Below are 16,232 nucleotides of genomic sequence, written 5' to 3'. Positions count from 1 at the left end.
GTAAATATTTATAGAGACTTAAAACTTAACTAATCCGTTTTTTTTTTTTTGGTGATTTGAATGATTATATAGATGTTTCGGGTAAGTTATTTAATTTTCTTTTCTTTTTTTATATAAAAAAAAATTAAGGTGAAGAGATGTTCTCATGGTTCAAGGCAATGGGTACCCAATGGATAGGGTACTATAGTATTCATTCCTATACCTGCGTTTGTAAAAAATGCCCGTACATGTGTCCGTATCCTCGTGGAAAACAACTTTAGTGCCCTTTCTCATACCCTATGGGTACTTAAGTGTCCATACCCGCACCCATTACCCGCACTTTAGCCATGGAAACATAATAAAAATCACCACACTTGAAATAAAACTATGATCCAAATTTTTTTAAATCAACTTACAAAATAATATGAATCGTAATATTTAACCAAATTAAAAAACATCCAAATTATTCCTGGAAAGAAAAAAAAATAGATACCTTACATCAGTTATACGTTAAAAAGTTGCAACTGCATGTTAAAATCATAATAAATTGTTACTAAAGTTTTTATTAATCTGTTTTAGGTTTAAGGTTAGGCTTAAATAGTTAAATTTATTAATTGATTGTACAAAAAAAAATTATAATATTATATAAATACATATATGCGGGTTGCGGGGCTGGGTAGTACAGAGCCCATACCCATATAAATGGCAAAATTACACAAATAATCCCACAACTTATTTTTTGGTAACTTTTTCGTCCTTTATCTTATTTTTTTCCCGTTTTCGTCCTTTATGTTTTTAAAATGTTTCACTATTACCCTTTAACTAGAATCTGTTACCCATTCCGTTAAAAAAAACAAATCTCACGTTAACTTCATCTTCTCCAATGTTACATAGGAAGCAACAGAACCATAAAAATCAATCCTTGGAATCTATGGCATCCTCACATACAAAGTTATTATACGGTTTCTTCATTTTCAGTGGACCTCGCCTGCCATGAGAATGTTTATGTAGGATGCAGCATGTTGTGCGAACAGTTACGATATTGAATCATCCTCTTTAGATCTGAATCGAAACTCAAATCAATATTATCCTAGCAAAACAGAGCAGAATCGAATCAGAACATAATCAAATCGCGTTTTCTGTAGCATTGCGTTTTTGGGTTTCCCTCTTCTGTTTCAGAATCACAAATAAATCTTGCAAATCGAATCGCAGCATATGCAACTTTGTCCTTCTCCTTCTCCTTCTTCTTCTTCTTTTCTTCTTCCTTGTACGTTTCTGGGTTAAAGGATAACTAGAAAAGAGCAATAAGAAAGTGTTAAAAGGGTAATTAGAAAAAAGGAAAATAATAAGATAAAAAGATAATCTGAATTTTGTGGGTTTTTTTAACTGATGAGTAACAGAAGGGTAACGGTGACAAATTTTAAAAAGATAAAGGACGAAAATGGGAAAAATAAAAGATAAAGGACTAAAACGTTACCTAAAAATAAGTTAAGGGACTATTTATGTAATTTTGCCCATATAAATTTGCGGGTAATTACCCATACCCAAGTCCGGACCCATGAAAGCGGAGTTTTACCCTACCCATAGCGGGTATTTTTTGCGAGTGCCCATAGAGTCTGGGTCCAATTGCCATCCCTATTCAAGGCCGACAAAACTTTTGAGTTTAAACAATGCTTACAAAGACACTAGTGAATTCAAACTCATAACTTCGACTTTAAGACTTGTCGTTTTACATTGAACCAAGTCTTTGGAGTTGATAAGTAATTTAGGATAATGAGAATTAACCAATAATTCATTTATAAGATTTCTTAATAAAGATAATAAAATTGATTTGTCAAAAAAAATATTTAATAAAGCTTTTATTGCTTTTCCTCCATTTATAATTTTTTTCTTAATTTATGTTAAATGACTTAATAAATACTCCAATGAACTTAATTATAAGAAGAAGAAAATGATGTTTGGTACAACGTTTTTAAAAAATGAAACTTAATAAGATGGTTCAACCACTCAAATTGTAAATTGGTACTATGTTCCGGTTGGTTGTTTGAAGTTTGAACACTTGAATTGTAAATTGATACTATTTTTTTGATGGTTGTTTGAACAAATCAAATATGATTTTATATTGATTTAAACGATTTAAAATAATTGAATCGTGATTTAGATGTCTCTGATGGTTCGATGTGAGGTTTAATTATTAAGATATAATTGATTTGATACTGAACAATATAAATCAATTTATATTATGTTAATGTTAGCATTTTAAAATTTCTCTAACTATAAAATAAGTTTATGTAAAAATATATTCTTTACTCAACAAAAAGATTAAAATAAAGAAATTACATTACTTTTCATTTAAGTTATAACAGAAGTGGTTGGTGTAAAATGTATGTGAGTGCTGTAAATCTTGAGATTATTAATAAAAAAATTATTTATCAAATGATCATCTTTTGATTAAATGAAAAGAAAAAAGTTGTATGAACAAAATCAATTATTTTTTGGTAAAAAAAACTAACTAATGTTTTCTATTAGTGAACATTTGATTAAATTAACAGAAAAAGTTATTTGACCAAAATTAATTTTTTTTTTTGGTAAAAAACAAAATTGACTAATGTGCATTTTATTATTTGAAAAACAAAACTAATGCGCGTTTTATTATTATTATATTCCTTGTATTTAAATCTTTAGTTTTATCGAAAGGACCCGAGAAGTGTAAGAATTTAAATAAGGCTTAAATATGATAATCGTACCTGTAATTTGGTCTAGTTTTGATTTTCGTTCCTGTAAAAAAATAACTTTGAAATACATCTCTGCAAATTTTTTTATTGTTTGAAAATGGTCCCTGACCTGACCCCACTATTCAGCTGAAGTGGCATGGCTTTGGCCACGTGGCAGTTGCTGACTGTGCAACTTTTGCCACATGACATGTCACATAATATTAAATTTTAAAAAACATTTTTAAAATTAAAAAATAAAAAAATTTCCGATTATATAATTTTTTGAAATATGAGAAAAATCGAAAAAATTTTAATTAAATAAATTCTGAAAATAAAGTTGTCAATATTTAAAAAAAAAAATTTGAACATATAATATTCAGATTTTTTCCAAGAACTTTTTTTTATTTTTCGAAAAGTTATTTTCTTGTTCTTTTACAAAAAATTTCATTTTTTTTAAAAGAAAAAATCTCGAAAATTAAAATTTTTGAAAACTTATTTTTTTGACAAAAAATTAAATTTTTTGATACAATTATATTGTCAAAATTTTATTTCCAGATTTAAAAAAAAAAACTAATTTTCATATTTTAAAAATTATATGATCGAAAAAATATTTGGAATTTTTTTATGATTTTTTAACTTTATTTTCAATTGTTTAATTTTTAAAAATTATTTTCAAAATTTAAAAAATATTTTATTATGTGGCATGTCACGTCATCGCCACGTGGCAAAAATTTCACAGTCAGCAACTGCCACGTGGGCAAAATCATGCCAACTCAATGTTGAAGTAGGGTCAGGGACCTTTTTCAAACAAAAAAAAAATTTGCAAGAACGTTTTTCGAAAATAAAAATTTACAAAGACAAAAATCAAAACTCGTCCAAATTACAGAGATCCTTTGAATAATGCAAACTTTGTATAGCTAGGGTCTTCATCATTATCACTCAACTGAATAAGAGTTTGGACCACTAACCCAGTGGCCTTGCATGTCTGCTGCTAACAATTCAATATTCTTCGAAGAGGAATGATTCTCCCTTTCTCTTCGCTGAACCTCAATACATGTAGACAAGACCAGATTGCCACCCTTGCAAAAGTACTTACCTATTTTTTTCTTTCTAATTAAATTCAAGCAATACGGTTAAATTACATTCGGATGGATAAGGAGTGTGTACGAAAAACACAGATTTGTTTGATAGGTTATGGCCAACAAAGGCCAACAGAAAAAAAATGGAAGAATACAATGTGATGATGATCATTTTATAAGAGAGAAAATGAAGAAGATGAAATTTTGACGGGATTGTGCGTTTTTTTTTTTTTTTTTAAGAAGGTCCGAGTTTTGTGATGATTATTCCGGGTTTTGATAAATTTTATAGATTTTTTAGTGTTTTAATTAAAAAAGGATAATAATGTTAACTTAAATTAAATTAATGGGCGAATTGTGAAATTTTACCTAAATTTAAATTGGTCATAATTTTAAATATATTGCATACATGCTTAATATTTTAATCTTGCAATAGATCGACTAAATGATACATCTTCAAAAAAAAAAAACCTTGATTATTGTGTTCACGGATAGGGACGGAAATAAGCTACGCCGAATTTTGTAAGGTGTAAGTCTGATCTTCTTCAAAAATTATAAGTCTGAGTGTAACCTATTATCCGTCATAGACTCATTTTCAAGGTCTATCCTTACCATTTTAAATGTTCGATGAAGTTTAAAAGTTTGATTTACACTAAGGCCAAATAACATTTATAAGCCAACTACTAAATAGGTCAAATCTTACGAAACCATAAAACACTAGAATAGGAATGCCACTAAATAACAAAATATTACGAAGATCTAATCACACTAATATACCTGCTACTAAATAACCAAATCATACCAAAGCTTGAGTTTATAAAAAAAAAAAATAAATAAATAAAAAACTTTCGCAATATCAATAATGGAGAGATATGATATAAAAAAAACTTAATAGACTAACATGACAGACATAATACTTTTTTTTAAGTCTTAACCTGACCTATTTAATTAAACATGTTTTATAGTAAAAAGTTTGAGTCTAGTCTTCTTATTAAATGATTTAGGTCGGGCTAAACTTTAAATAGGCTATGTTGTAGGCCTCTGTCGAACAGTCTGGTATGTTCCCACCCCTATTGACATGTCCTAGTTCAATTGACATAAATGATAAAACTATTAAGTCGAACATCATGATCAAAGTTCTGATCCCTAATTTTTGACTTGTGTGTGAGTTTTCAATGACTATCTATATAACAAGTAAGGTTATAATTTTCTTAATTTGAAAGTCAAAACATTTGTACATTTATTTACATAGTATCATTAGAAACCCGTCAAGTATTAAATATCCATATTATTAAATGACGACAGAGGGCATTCAAATCGTACATTTGAAGAACTTAATCTATGTATCCACACACATGACATAGCCACTTAACCAAATAATAAAAGCAACCTCCTAATTAAACATAAGTATAATCTGGCCACGTATATAAACAAGACCAAGAAAGAAGAAATACATCATATAAAAATCAGTCAAATCTTGATCAATTAAAAATCAGCCAAATTTTGAAAAATCAAATGTCAAATAACAAAGACAAACATATTTAAAAAAATAACTCTATAGTCTTGTCTATTATAGTTACATCATCATATAGGATCACAATCATTCAAACTCATATTAATCTGTTTCATTTCTCATTTTTCTTCTATGGCTTTGCCTATATTGTTCTTGTTCTTGTTCTTGTTGGTTATTTTGCCAACAACAATTTGCCAACAACATCAACATAACAAATATGAAGAATGTATCAAACCATACACATGTGGTGAAGTATCCGGCATATACTATCCATTTTGGGGACAAAACAAACCAAGTTATTGTGGTAGCAACAATGAATTCAACCTTAAATGTGATTCTCATCATCAAAACACATCCATTCAAATTGGTTCACAACATTTCCATGTCTTACGTATTGATCAATTGGGTTACACCATGTCAATGTTTCGAAAAGGCCTTGTTTATGATCATTGTTCTTCTGCTTTAACCAACACTTCTTTAAACTTGAGTCATTTTCATTACATGCCTAATGTGAGGAACATCACTATTTTATACAACTGTCCTAATGGCATCAAGCTTCCAAATGGCATGAACGGTAGCACAAACTCGTTTTCGTGCAAGGAAGATGAGAACAAGCGTGCTTTATTTATGGATTCTGCAACTGCAGAGAGTATAAATTGTGAAGGAGTTCGTATTGAAGTTCAGGTAGCACAGAAAGCGAAGCTAGGTAGTGGAATTGAAGGGTTGAACAAAGCTTTGAGCGGTGGATTTGATGTGAGATATGTGTTTGATACTCAAGCATGCTTAAAATGCATTTTAAGTAATGGAACTTGTGGGGGAAATGATAAGAATAAATTTTCATGTTATTGTCCTGATGGAACTGAAGGTTTAGATTGTTCACATCTCCACGGTATGTCTTCTTTTCCTTTTTAAGGTTATCTTTGGATAAACGGTATAATTAAGCGCTTATAGCATAAACGCTTGTCATATAAGTTATTTCTATATCATATAAGCTATAAGTTATCTTCATAAGCTATTATGGAGAACTTATGAAAATAAGCTGAAAAAAACATATCTCAAACATTATGTTGATGCTACATCTTTAATAAACTGTTTTCCTACTATGTTATGAGTGTGAACATTGTGTATTTTTTTGACTTTGACCATTTTGCTTTGCTCATAAACCATTATAACTGACTTTATCAAATTGTTGACTTCAATCTTATATTTACTAGTTGGCCTTAGTCAATGAGAGATTTCTTTATCTTCCAACAAAATATATTTATTTTGTTAACAACTTGGACTAGAATATCGATATCCTCCTTGATTTGACATGAAGTTTCTTCAACATCTCCTTCAAAATACTCTTACTCATCTTTGCCTTGTTTGAACTGTCACAGATAATCGATGGAATTCGAAAACAAAGGTTGCTGTAGGTAATAAATTTAATCAATCCATGGCAACTTCTTTTCATCATCTTGTATTTTTTTCATTAACTGCAAAACATACTTACATTTTATTATACTAATTGAAAAAAACTCCAATAATTCTTCTTAGGAGTTTCTGTTGTTGTGGTCAGTGCAATTGCAGTAGGCATTGGCTTCTACATCTATTATTATTGCAGAAAGAAGAAAAAGAATGTTCATGTAGTTTCATCTGCACGATCTCGGAGTGTATCTGGTTATAGTTCAGAAGATACTGAGAGGGGAAGTAGATACCGTGGAGTACACTTCTTCACCTATAGTGAACTTGAAAAGGCCACAAACTACTTTGATTCTACTAGAGCGCTAGGAGATGGAGGCTTTGGCACAGTATATTTTGGTAAAATCTAGTACCCTATATTTATTAACTCTTGGTATTGTTTAAATAAATAATTTAATTAAGCGATTTTGATATGGTTTGATTAGTCGGGCTGGTGTATAATCTGATCTTTTTAAAAGTCTGATACGAGATAAATGTCTTTGAAATAATCAGAGTTTATCGCTAAATTTAAGTCTTTTGATATTCTTTTGGCTAGGAACACTTCAGGACGGGCGTCTGGTTGCGGTGAAACGCATGAATGAAAACAACTATAGGAGAGTTGAGCAATTTGTGAATGAAGTTGAGATTTTAACAGGACTACACCATCAAAATCTTGTGTCACTATATGGGTGCACTTCGCGCCATAGTCAAGAACTACTGCTTGTATATGAATATGTTCCTAATGGAACTGTTGCTGATCACCTTCATGGTAAAAAAGCAAAACCTGGCATGCTACCTTGGCATATCCGAATGAATATTGCCATAGAAACAGCTAGTGCATTAGTTTATCTTCATGCCTCTGACATCATCCATAGAGATGTGAAAACAAACAACATTCTACTAGACAATCATTTTAGCGTCAAAGTAGCAGATTTTGGACTTTCGCGTCTATTTCCAATCCATGTCACACACATTTCAACTGCTCCACAAGGGACTCCTGGTTATGTGGATCCGGAATACCATTTGTACTATCAGCTTACCGATAAAAGCGATGTTTTTAGCTTCGGAGTTGTGCTGATTGAGCTAATATCGTCCATGCCTGCTGTTGATATCACAAGGCATAGACAAGAAATCAATTTGTCTAACATGGCTATTAAGAAAATTCAAAATGGGACACTGCATGAACTTGTTGACCCTACACTTAGTTTTGAATCAGATTTCAAAGTAAGGAAAATGATAAATGCAGTGGCAGAGTTAGCATTTCAGTGTTTGCAGAGTTCTAAAGATGTTAGACCTTCTATGGTAGAAGTGATGGAAAGGCTTAAGGATATTCAGAGTGATGGGAAATATAAATGTAAACCTGAGGTGTTGGATATCTCAGGAGATGATGATACCACTTTGATAAAAATTGATCCGCCACCATCGTCACCAGATTCAAATTTAGCAAGCTTATCTATTCCGTCATATACTAATACCGATATATAAGATTGAGGTGTACATAAAACGATATAAGGACTTATTACAGAATCTCAATCTAGTGATGAATGACTATTAGCAAGAATCAAACTCAAAATCTGATTCTATGTTTTTCAGTTTGATTAGTTGATTAAACTTTTGTATGCAGAAATGTTATATCTATACAGAACTTAAAACAGATCTGAAGCAGCCTTTTATAAATTGAAATTTGAGTTTTCTGCTACAATATATATACCATGAAGGCAGCATTTATGTAAAGGAAAGGATTCACTACTGTATTCAGCATATCATTTCAAAATGAAAAGGATTTTGTTTCCTTCAAAATGAGAAGTGTACATTGGAGGATGAAATTCAAAACTATAATTTTTTTTTTTTTTTCATCTATAGAAAGTTTAGGTAAGTTGAGTTGCAGCTCTATGAAAAATTGTAATCCTTGATTGAAATTATTTTTGTTGAAAATTCAATAACTTCACATTGAACCTGTAAGTGTTTTTTTGTTTATGTTAGGACAACAACTGCGGTTTAAAACATTATAGATAACAAAAATTGCAAAAACATAATACAAGATCTTATTAGCGAAGTTCGGTCAGCTGTGTCTATATCTCCAAACGTAGAGTAACTATTTGTATTAATCTCAAAGTTAGGGTTTATAAAAACTTGAATTTAAATACGTGTAGTCTAATTTACAATAGACTTAAATATGTATTTCATCATTGCAATTAGAGGTCGTTTAAAAATTGATCCCTGTATTCGCTAATCCTTGCAAACTAGTCTTGCATTCTTTAATCATTTAAAATTTCGTCCTTTGACCCAGTTAATCGCTGTCAGTCTAATTTAAAGAAGAAGGATGATGGCAATAGACAAAAATACCCTCATCATCCTTCTTCTTTTCTTCAATTTTCCACTACTTAAACCATTCAACCCTCTTCTCTTCTCTTCATTTCTTTTCTGCAGATCCAACACTCTTATTCTATATCCTCATCTTATTTCTCCTTCGTGAATAATACCCAACATTTTCTAACATACCCAATATCATTTACATAAAACCAACACCGGAATAGAGGTTTGAATTCAAGGTTTTGCTTGTAATTGTTGGACCACCAATAAGTACCTCTTGAATAAGTTTCTTCCCCACACCAATCAAATTTAATATCAAATACAGTTGCCTATAAAACTAACCGTACTAATACCTCAAACATTTGAGTAATGTAGAGCCAACTTGTTAAATTGAAGATGAATAAAGTGGCATCTCTAATCAATGAAGGCATGAACTTTAAACACAGTAACGAAGATGAACATGAAAACTGGCTCTAACAATTGAAATCGGAAAACAAAGTTTACATGTGTCTGATGGAAGCTAGAGATGGCCATTTGAATCCCTTTCAAATCTTGTATGGAATTCTATCATTAGAGTCAATGTATCACATGGGTATTATAATTATGCTGTTAATATTTATCATTTATCTTATGGGTTTACATTACCTTTGATAATTAAGTCTTGTTCGAAAATTGGAAGTGTTGGTCATTGTAAAATTGTTCATTGTCATGTTTTAGAGATGGGTTTTAAGAATCATGTTCATGTCGTGAATGAATTGGTGGGTATGTATAGGAAAGTTAGGAGAAGAAGAAGAAAGGAAAGAATACGGGTGAGAAGAAGATGAAGATAGGTCCCTCAGAAAAGGAAAAAAAAAAAAAAAAGATGAAGATAGGGGTAAAACTGTCATTTCATGTGTGGGTTGACCAATTAACAGAGCCAAGTCATCAAATTAATGATGTGGCAGTCATTAAATGGGTTAAGGGATGATTACAGGGGCAAAAGTTATGGTGCATAAGTTATTTCCTTATGCACCGTGCATAAACACATCACAACCATCAGATTTCTTTTATTTTAAACAAAAATGATTTTGGCTCACTTTGGGGGTGTAGGAAACAATTATGTTGAGATTTATGCACGGTGCATAAGGATTTCCTTATGCACCATAACCACTCCCGATTACAGGTATCAATTTTTAAATGACCTGTAATTATTGCTAAAGCCTTTACAATATTAGTCTTGAAGTGTATCAGAGGGTTTCACCCACGGCACAAAAGAGCATGTATGTCTCGCTTCACTTGACCTGTCCACTTATTAGTAACTATGTGCTTCCTCGATCAAGCTAACTACTTATCCGTAACTACGAAACATACTTAAATTACATCATAACAGTTCTAAGACCATCTGATACAGCAGTTTTTCATTTTCATGCAACAAGAAAAACCTTTTTAATTTCCACTTCATCGGTTTGCTTCCATACATGTATATCATTATTAAAAATACAGATCATTAATTTACATCCCTGTATAAACTTGACTAATCAAATTCCCTAAAAGCCACAATAACAAGAAGCTCCAAATATCATTATTGTGTATATATAACTTTTTGCTTTCAAATTCTTGTGATGTAAATCTATCATCAAAATTGTAACTCCTATTTCACCTTTATTAAAAATATCTGGCAGACACAATTCCATCAGATAAAATTTGACAAGATTTTCCAAATCACTTCACTCTCCAATTGTCCAAGCCTTCTGTGACATGTTGATCAATCATTCAAGCCAACAGCATAAAATAAAACAAAAACCAAAACAACAAATACATAAAACCTAGCTAGAGTGCTTCTAAAAAACAAGCATAGTATGCCAACTGCCCCATGTCTGCCACCACCTTCACTAAAGATCAAATACTCTCAAGCATGTTAGCCATCAAGAATGGTTATCTACAAACAAAAACAAAATCAAACTTCAATTAAAATTAAGATGGCAACGGTGGTTGAAATGTAATTTTAGTCGCCTTTTTGATCTTATTGATAATAAGATGGCAGCAGTGGCTGAAATGTAATTTTAGTCGTCTTATTGATCTTCTTGATAGGTGAATAGTATTGAAGTTTAAGTATGAGTTGATAGTCCACATCATACATTTTTTTTTTAGAAATAATCGACATCGTACATAAAAAGCTAAATATATGATATAAAAGAGAGAGATCATTGATATAATTAATATTTTAAAAGTTTTAAGTAAAGATATGGTGTACAAGTTTTTCAACAAATAATTCAATTATAAAAAAAGATGTACTCAATTCATATTAAAAGTTGATTTTTGGTGATGAAATAATTTGTGATAACATTTTAGTTGCTTCATGACCAAACACAAATTAGTCTGGGTCATTTCCCAGAACAGAAGATACAATTAATTTTTTAAATATAATTATGATTTTAAAAGTGACTTTTAAAAAGAAGAACTTTAAACCCACTACATAGCCAAATGTTTTAATTAGGTGTGTTCAATTTTTATTTAACCATTTTGATTTTGATTCTCATAAGAAAAGGTTTTTATTAATCTGCCGTTCGGTTATGAGGTAAGTAAAGTTTAGTTAATGAAAGATTTGTTTCATCCAAAAAATCAAATTTAAGTTCTTCTAAATAATTCATCTTTTAGTAAAAATCATTAATCACTTGCAAGCTATTTGAATATGCGTTTCAAGTATAAATATCATGTCCCAAGGCTTTTCCACCGTGAATTTCATGAAACTACAAATTGTAGCATTGAGCTAAACGTACATTTGGTTTGTTTTCACCGGCAAAACAAACACACGCTAAATAATTTATGACCTTTTCTTTAAAAAAAAAAAAAACAAAATAATTCCTATTTTTCTAACTACGTGTTGATGGAATAGTAGCTTTGCTCATATGTTGGTAATGGACTAAAGGTAGCTAAAGCTACATGATGGCTTTAATTTTGTTTTATTCTCCTTATCTAGCATCTTATTCTATCAACCAAATCTTCAAAGAGATTCTAATTAAATAGCAATAGTACAATACATCTAAATTGAGTTACTATTACAATATACTATATAGTATATACAATAAACTAATCCGAAAGTACAGTTCCAGTCAGTGGATTACATATCATAGATTGAATTGACGTGTTATTCTCATTATAATGATCACAAAACTTGATATAATATATGATATAGTTGGATGTTTGTATTGATTGATTTTTCGGTTAAGTAAAAGAGCATAATATTGTACATTGATTGGACGAAGGAGTGAATTATGAAGAAAGAGACCCACTATATATAAACTACTATATCAAAGAAAATGATATAATGAACCATATTGCATCGTGACAATATAAACTACTGTGATTGTCTTATTCAATCAAAGTTCCAAGTGGATTATATTGTGGCGGAGAAAGAATGCCGAAAGCAATTAATTAGAACATTTCACATCCAATAACTCCCTTATAAAGAGAAAAATCAATTATGTTCAATTAGAGCTAGTCTTAGATATGAAAATAGATAAAAAGAAAAGTAGTTAGATATACAAAGACAAGCAAAACGTCATTGTCTTCAGGATATATATCTTCAAAAAAGATTTATTATGCATAGCAACACACACTAAAAGGTATCATCATCTATTCATCTTAATTATGAAATTTCATAACACGCCAAAAACAAGGCTTTATTTTCTTGCCTGACCACTTTTTTAACCACCGTTCTTTTCTTATGGTTGACTGTTTTGAGTAAGAAACTTAAAACTTAATCTATTAATTTTTGCAACCTTTTAGATTCCTTCACTATAATGAAGTGGTTAATGAGCTGATGTTATGAACAAATTGTTTGAGAGATTTTTTTTAATGATAAATATTAATATGTTAATTGTTGTTTTGTTCAAAAAAAATATGTTAATTGTTATATTGTTTTTTTCTTCTTGTCAAAACTTAAAATGCTCAAAAGAATTTGAATCTAAATTTTAATTAGAACAATCAATGATGAGATTAATAAAATTTCTTTCTCTCATGAACTAGTAGGTTAAAAACAAAAAACAAAAAATTGACATTATAAAAATTTCTATTTAAATCACAACTGAATGATCATTTGTATATTTAAATTTTAAATAGAAAAAGGCAAATGCTATTTTGTATCGTTAATGACATGTGTTAAGGAACTTATTATACATGTACCTCCTCACAGGGGTCGGTTTGATGTTGTGGGGCATAAGCAAGCTCCGCTAAATGTTTCACTGTTTGCTTGGAGACTACATCGCAACCGGTTGTCTACAAAAGACAATTTATTACGTCGACGAGTCCTACACATGGATGACACCGCTTGTGTGGGAGGTTGCGGAACACCTTCTTTTTAGCTGTGATATCTTCGGCAACGTATGGTCCGCGGTTTTGAAGTGGCTTGGTTTATCGTTCGTCGCTCCTGTTGGGTGTCGTGACCATTATATTCAGTTCAGGCATTTGGCTGGGTTATTGCATTCTTCACATTCGTTCCTTCAGATAATCAGGCTAGCTTATGTTTGGACCATTTGGAAGGAGAGGAACAATCGCATTTTTAATCAGAATTCTACGGGTACTAACATTATACCAGCAGGGTGAAACTACTTCCATTCCAGTGGCTAAAGGCCAATCTGCACTCTTTTGTTTTCAGCTACCATGACGACGGGTGGCTGCACTCTTTGTCTTGTATTGGTATTATGTTGTAATCTTCTTGTTATTTCATTTATATTCAGGTGATCGCTTTTGAGACACTTGTGACTTGACTTTGTATTTGTTTTTGGTGATTTCTTTTGCACGTCTTGTGCGAGATGAATCATTTTTGATAATCTAATTCTATTTTGACTTGTTAAAAAAAAGTTAGAAAGACCTAATAAAACATTAACGAAATAATTTGAACGACATAATGATGATATATTAATTGACTGTAGAGGAACCATCTGTTGCATGTTTTATAGTTATGGCGGGGTATGAAGTGAACAGGAAGAATTTGTCATTTTGTCAGGGAACATATGACATCAAACCACCTGGCTTTCACGTGGAGGTTGCATAAGGGAACATATTACTTTGTGCAAGTGTTTTGAAATCATCTGCATTGTTGTTGAAACGAATGCACAATTCTGTATTATTTTCTTTCGAAAATCCATCAAGTTAAAAACTTACACAGTTGTTTTGGTGGTGATTAATTTTCTATTGAGAAATCTGTTAAATATTTAAGGTAGATTTTTTCATTGATCTCAACTGATTTTTTTCCCATGTCAAAAAGATATGGATTGAATTTTTAACTAATTGTTTAAATTGTCATAAAATTATTACTTAAACCAATTATATGATTGGTCTCTATCTGAGATATTATATACTCCCTCAGTTTCTTTTTAAGAATCGTTCTAGTGCGGATTTTTTGTTCTTATTTAACTGTCGTTTTGCTATTTTAAGAGTGTGATTTGTCAATTACTCTTATCTTTTTCAATAAAACTAATTAATAATATATATTTGGAAAACCAAAATTTGTTTTTTTTAAACAAAGTTTGTTTGTTTTTTTTAAAACAAAGTTTGTTTCTTGTTATCTTAAAATTTCAAGTGCAAAGTAAAAGAACAACTCTGAGAGAAAAATAACATATGTATTTGTTGGAGAAAAAAATAGTAACTAGCAAATGTTTCTTACAAGAGATAGATAACCTATTAATTTTATTGGAAAGAGAAAGTGTGTGCAAAAAAATAGGAATATATTGATGGATTAAAATGAGGGTATAACAGGAAGAAAATGTGCAAAAATACACTTCGCTATTTTGGTGTTAATATTCTAAAATGTCGCTTAAAAAGGAAAAGAGGGAGTATATGTTTAATTATTTAGCTCCTAAAAAAAAATAATCATTATTTAGGTTCATATTGCGGAGAGTTTTTTAAGGATCGTTTTTGTTTTTTAAAAAGAAATGGAAAACTATATCATAGCATAGTTTTGATTTTTGAATATATAAATATATATTTTTAATATGTAAAATATTTCAAAAATATAAGTGCATTTTAAATAGGTGCTGATATTTTTTTACCTCTCTTGTTAAACCCTAGTTATCTTCGCTCTTTTATCTGTTAAGATCTCGCGATCGTCTTGTCGATATGTGTAGATTTGTTGGTATGCAGAAATTTGCTTGTGTGTTTAGGTCTTTTCATTTCAATTATTTAACATTTTATTTGTCCATGTGTTTGATGTTTATATGAACATCAAGTGTGAAGAGGTTGAAGTGGATTAATCGAGCAAACTTTCCTAATGGCAACAAAACCAATAGAGTTATGGGTACAAAATATATAAATGTAGCAATCAAGCACTTTCGAGCTACCGTCATAGGATACAACACCATCCGCTTGATGGATTGTAAGAGCTTAACAATGTTTCACGGTGATTAATTCCTATTTCTTACTTTAGGTAATCATAGGATACATGAAGTTGTTTTCTTACTTTATTAATTAGATGTTTATTTCTATTTCTTACTACTCATAATCTACTATTTGTTACATTATAGTCAAATTAAAATTAGCGTATTTTGTCGTGGACACAATTACGTATACCTTTGTTTGCCAAAACAAATGTACATTTTGTGGTCCAGCCATGCAGAGATAGCTATAGAAAAGCAACATAAACAAGTTAATGTATGTCGATCAGAATTATATTCCACTACCTAGTTGGATCATATATATATATATTGAGCTATCAATAAGCTACTTCCACTTTTTCTATTGACGACAACAACAAACAACATATCTTTCGTACGCATGCATTTGGATTGTATGTGGAGCAGCCAACAGTCATTAATCTGTGAAAAACAAAAAAATAATGAATATATTAAATGCCACATGACAATAACCATGTTATTATTTCTTTTTAAAATACCCTACTACTACTACTACTATTATTATTATTATTATTGTCGTCGTTGTTATTGTTGTCGTCTTCTCCTAAACAGTAGCTTTTTCTTTTGGAATAGTGTGGACATATCCCATATGTATATGTGAGTTTGTAGGACTTCCTAAAGTGTGTTTGTTCTTCCTTGCATTCGCTTTCAATAAGCAGCGAAGCATTTGTTGTTTACATGGTAAAATATGACTATACAATTAACATGAATTGCATAGATCCTAAAATTTTATTTTCAATACCAACAATATATTGTTACGCGTTAATATAGTTATGTATTACATGTGTCATAAAGTGGCAGAACA

The 16,232-nt window shown here is 30.5% G+C and overlaps 1 protein-coding gene across 1 annotated transcript; it reads left to right on the top strand.

The window, feature by feature from the left end:
- The first annotated feature begins 5,307 nt into the window (after positions 1-5,307).
- LOC120577282 (LEAF RUST 10 DISEASE-RESISTANCE LOCUS RECEPTOR-LIKE PROTEIN KINASE-like 1.2) lies at positions 5,308-8,378 on the top strand. Its single transcript, XM_039828385.1, has 4 exons — positions 5,308-6,171; positions 6,662-6,697; positions 6,819-7,082; positions 7,279-8,378. The coding sequence occupies exons 1-4, from the start codon at positions 5,415-5,417 to the stop codon at positions 8,205-8,207; spliced, it is 1,986 nt and encodes a 661-aa protein (XP_039684319.1). The 5' UTR covers positions 5,308-5,414; the 3' UTR covers positions 8,208-8,378.
- Positions 8,379-16,232: the final 7,854 nt, after the last annotated feature.

The sequence above is a fragment of the Medicago truncatula genome, chromosome 8, assembly GCF_003473485.1.
Source record: "Medicago truncatula cultivar Jemalong A17 chromosome 8, MtrunA17r5.0-ANR, whole genome shotgun sequence".
Lineage (NCBI taxonomy): Eukaryota > Viridiplantae > Streptophyta > Magnoliopsida > Fabales > Fabaceae > Medicago > Medicago truncatula.
This window is presented reverse-complemented; position numbering and strand designations above follow the sequence as displayed.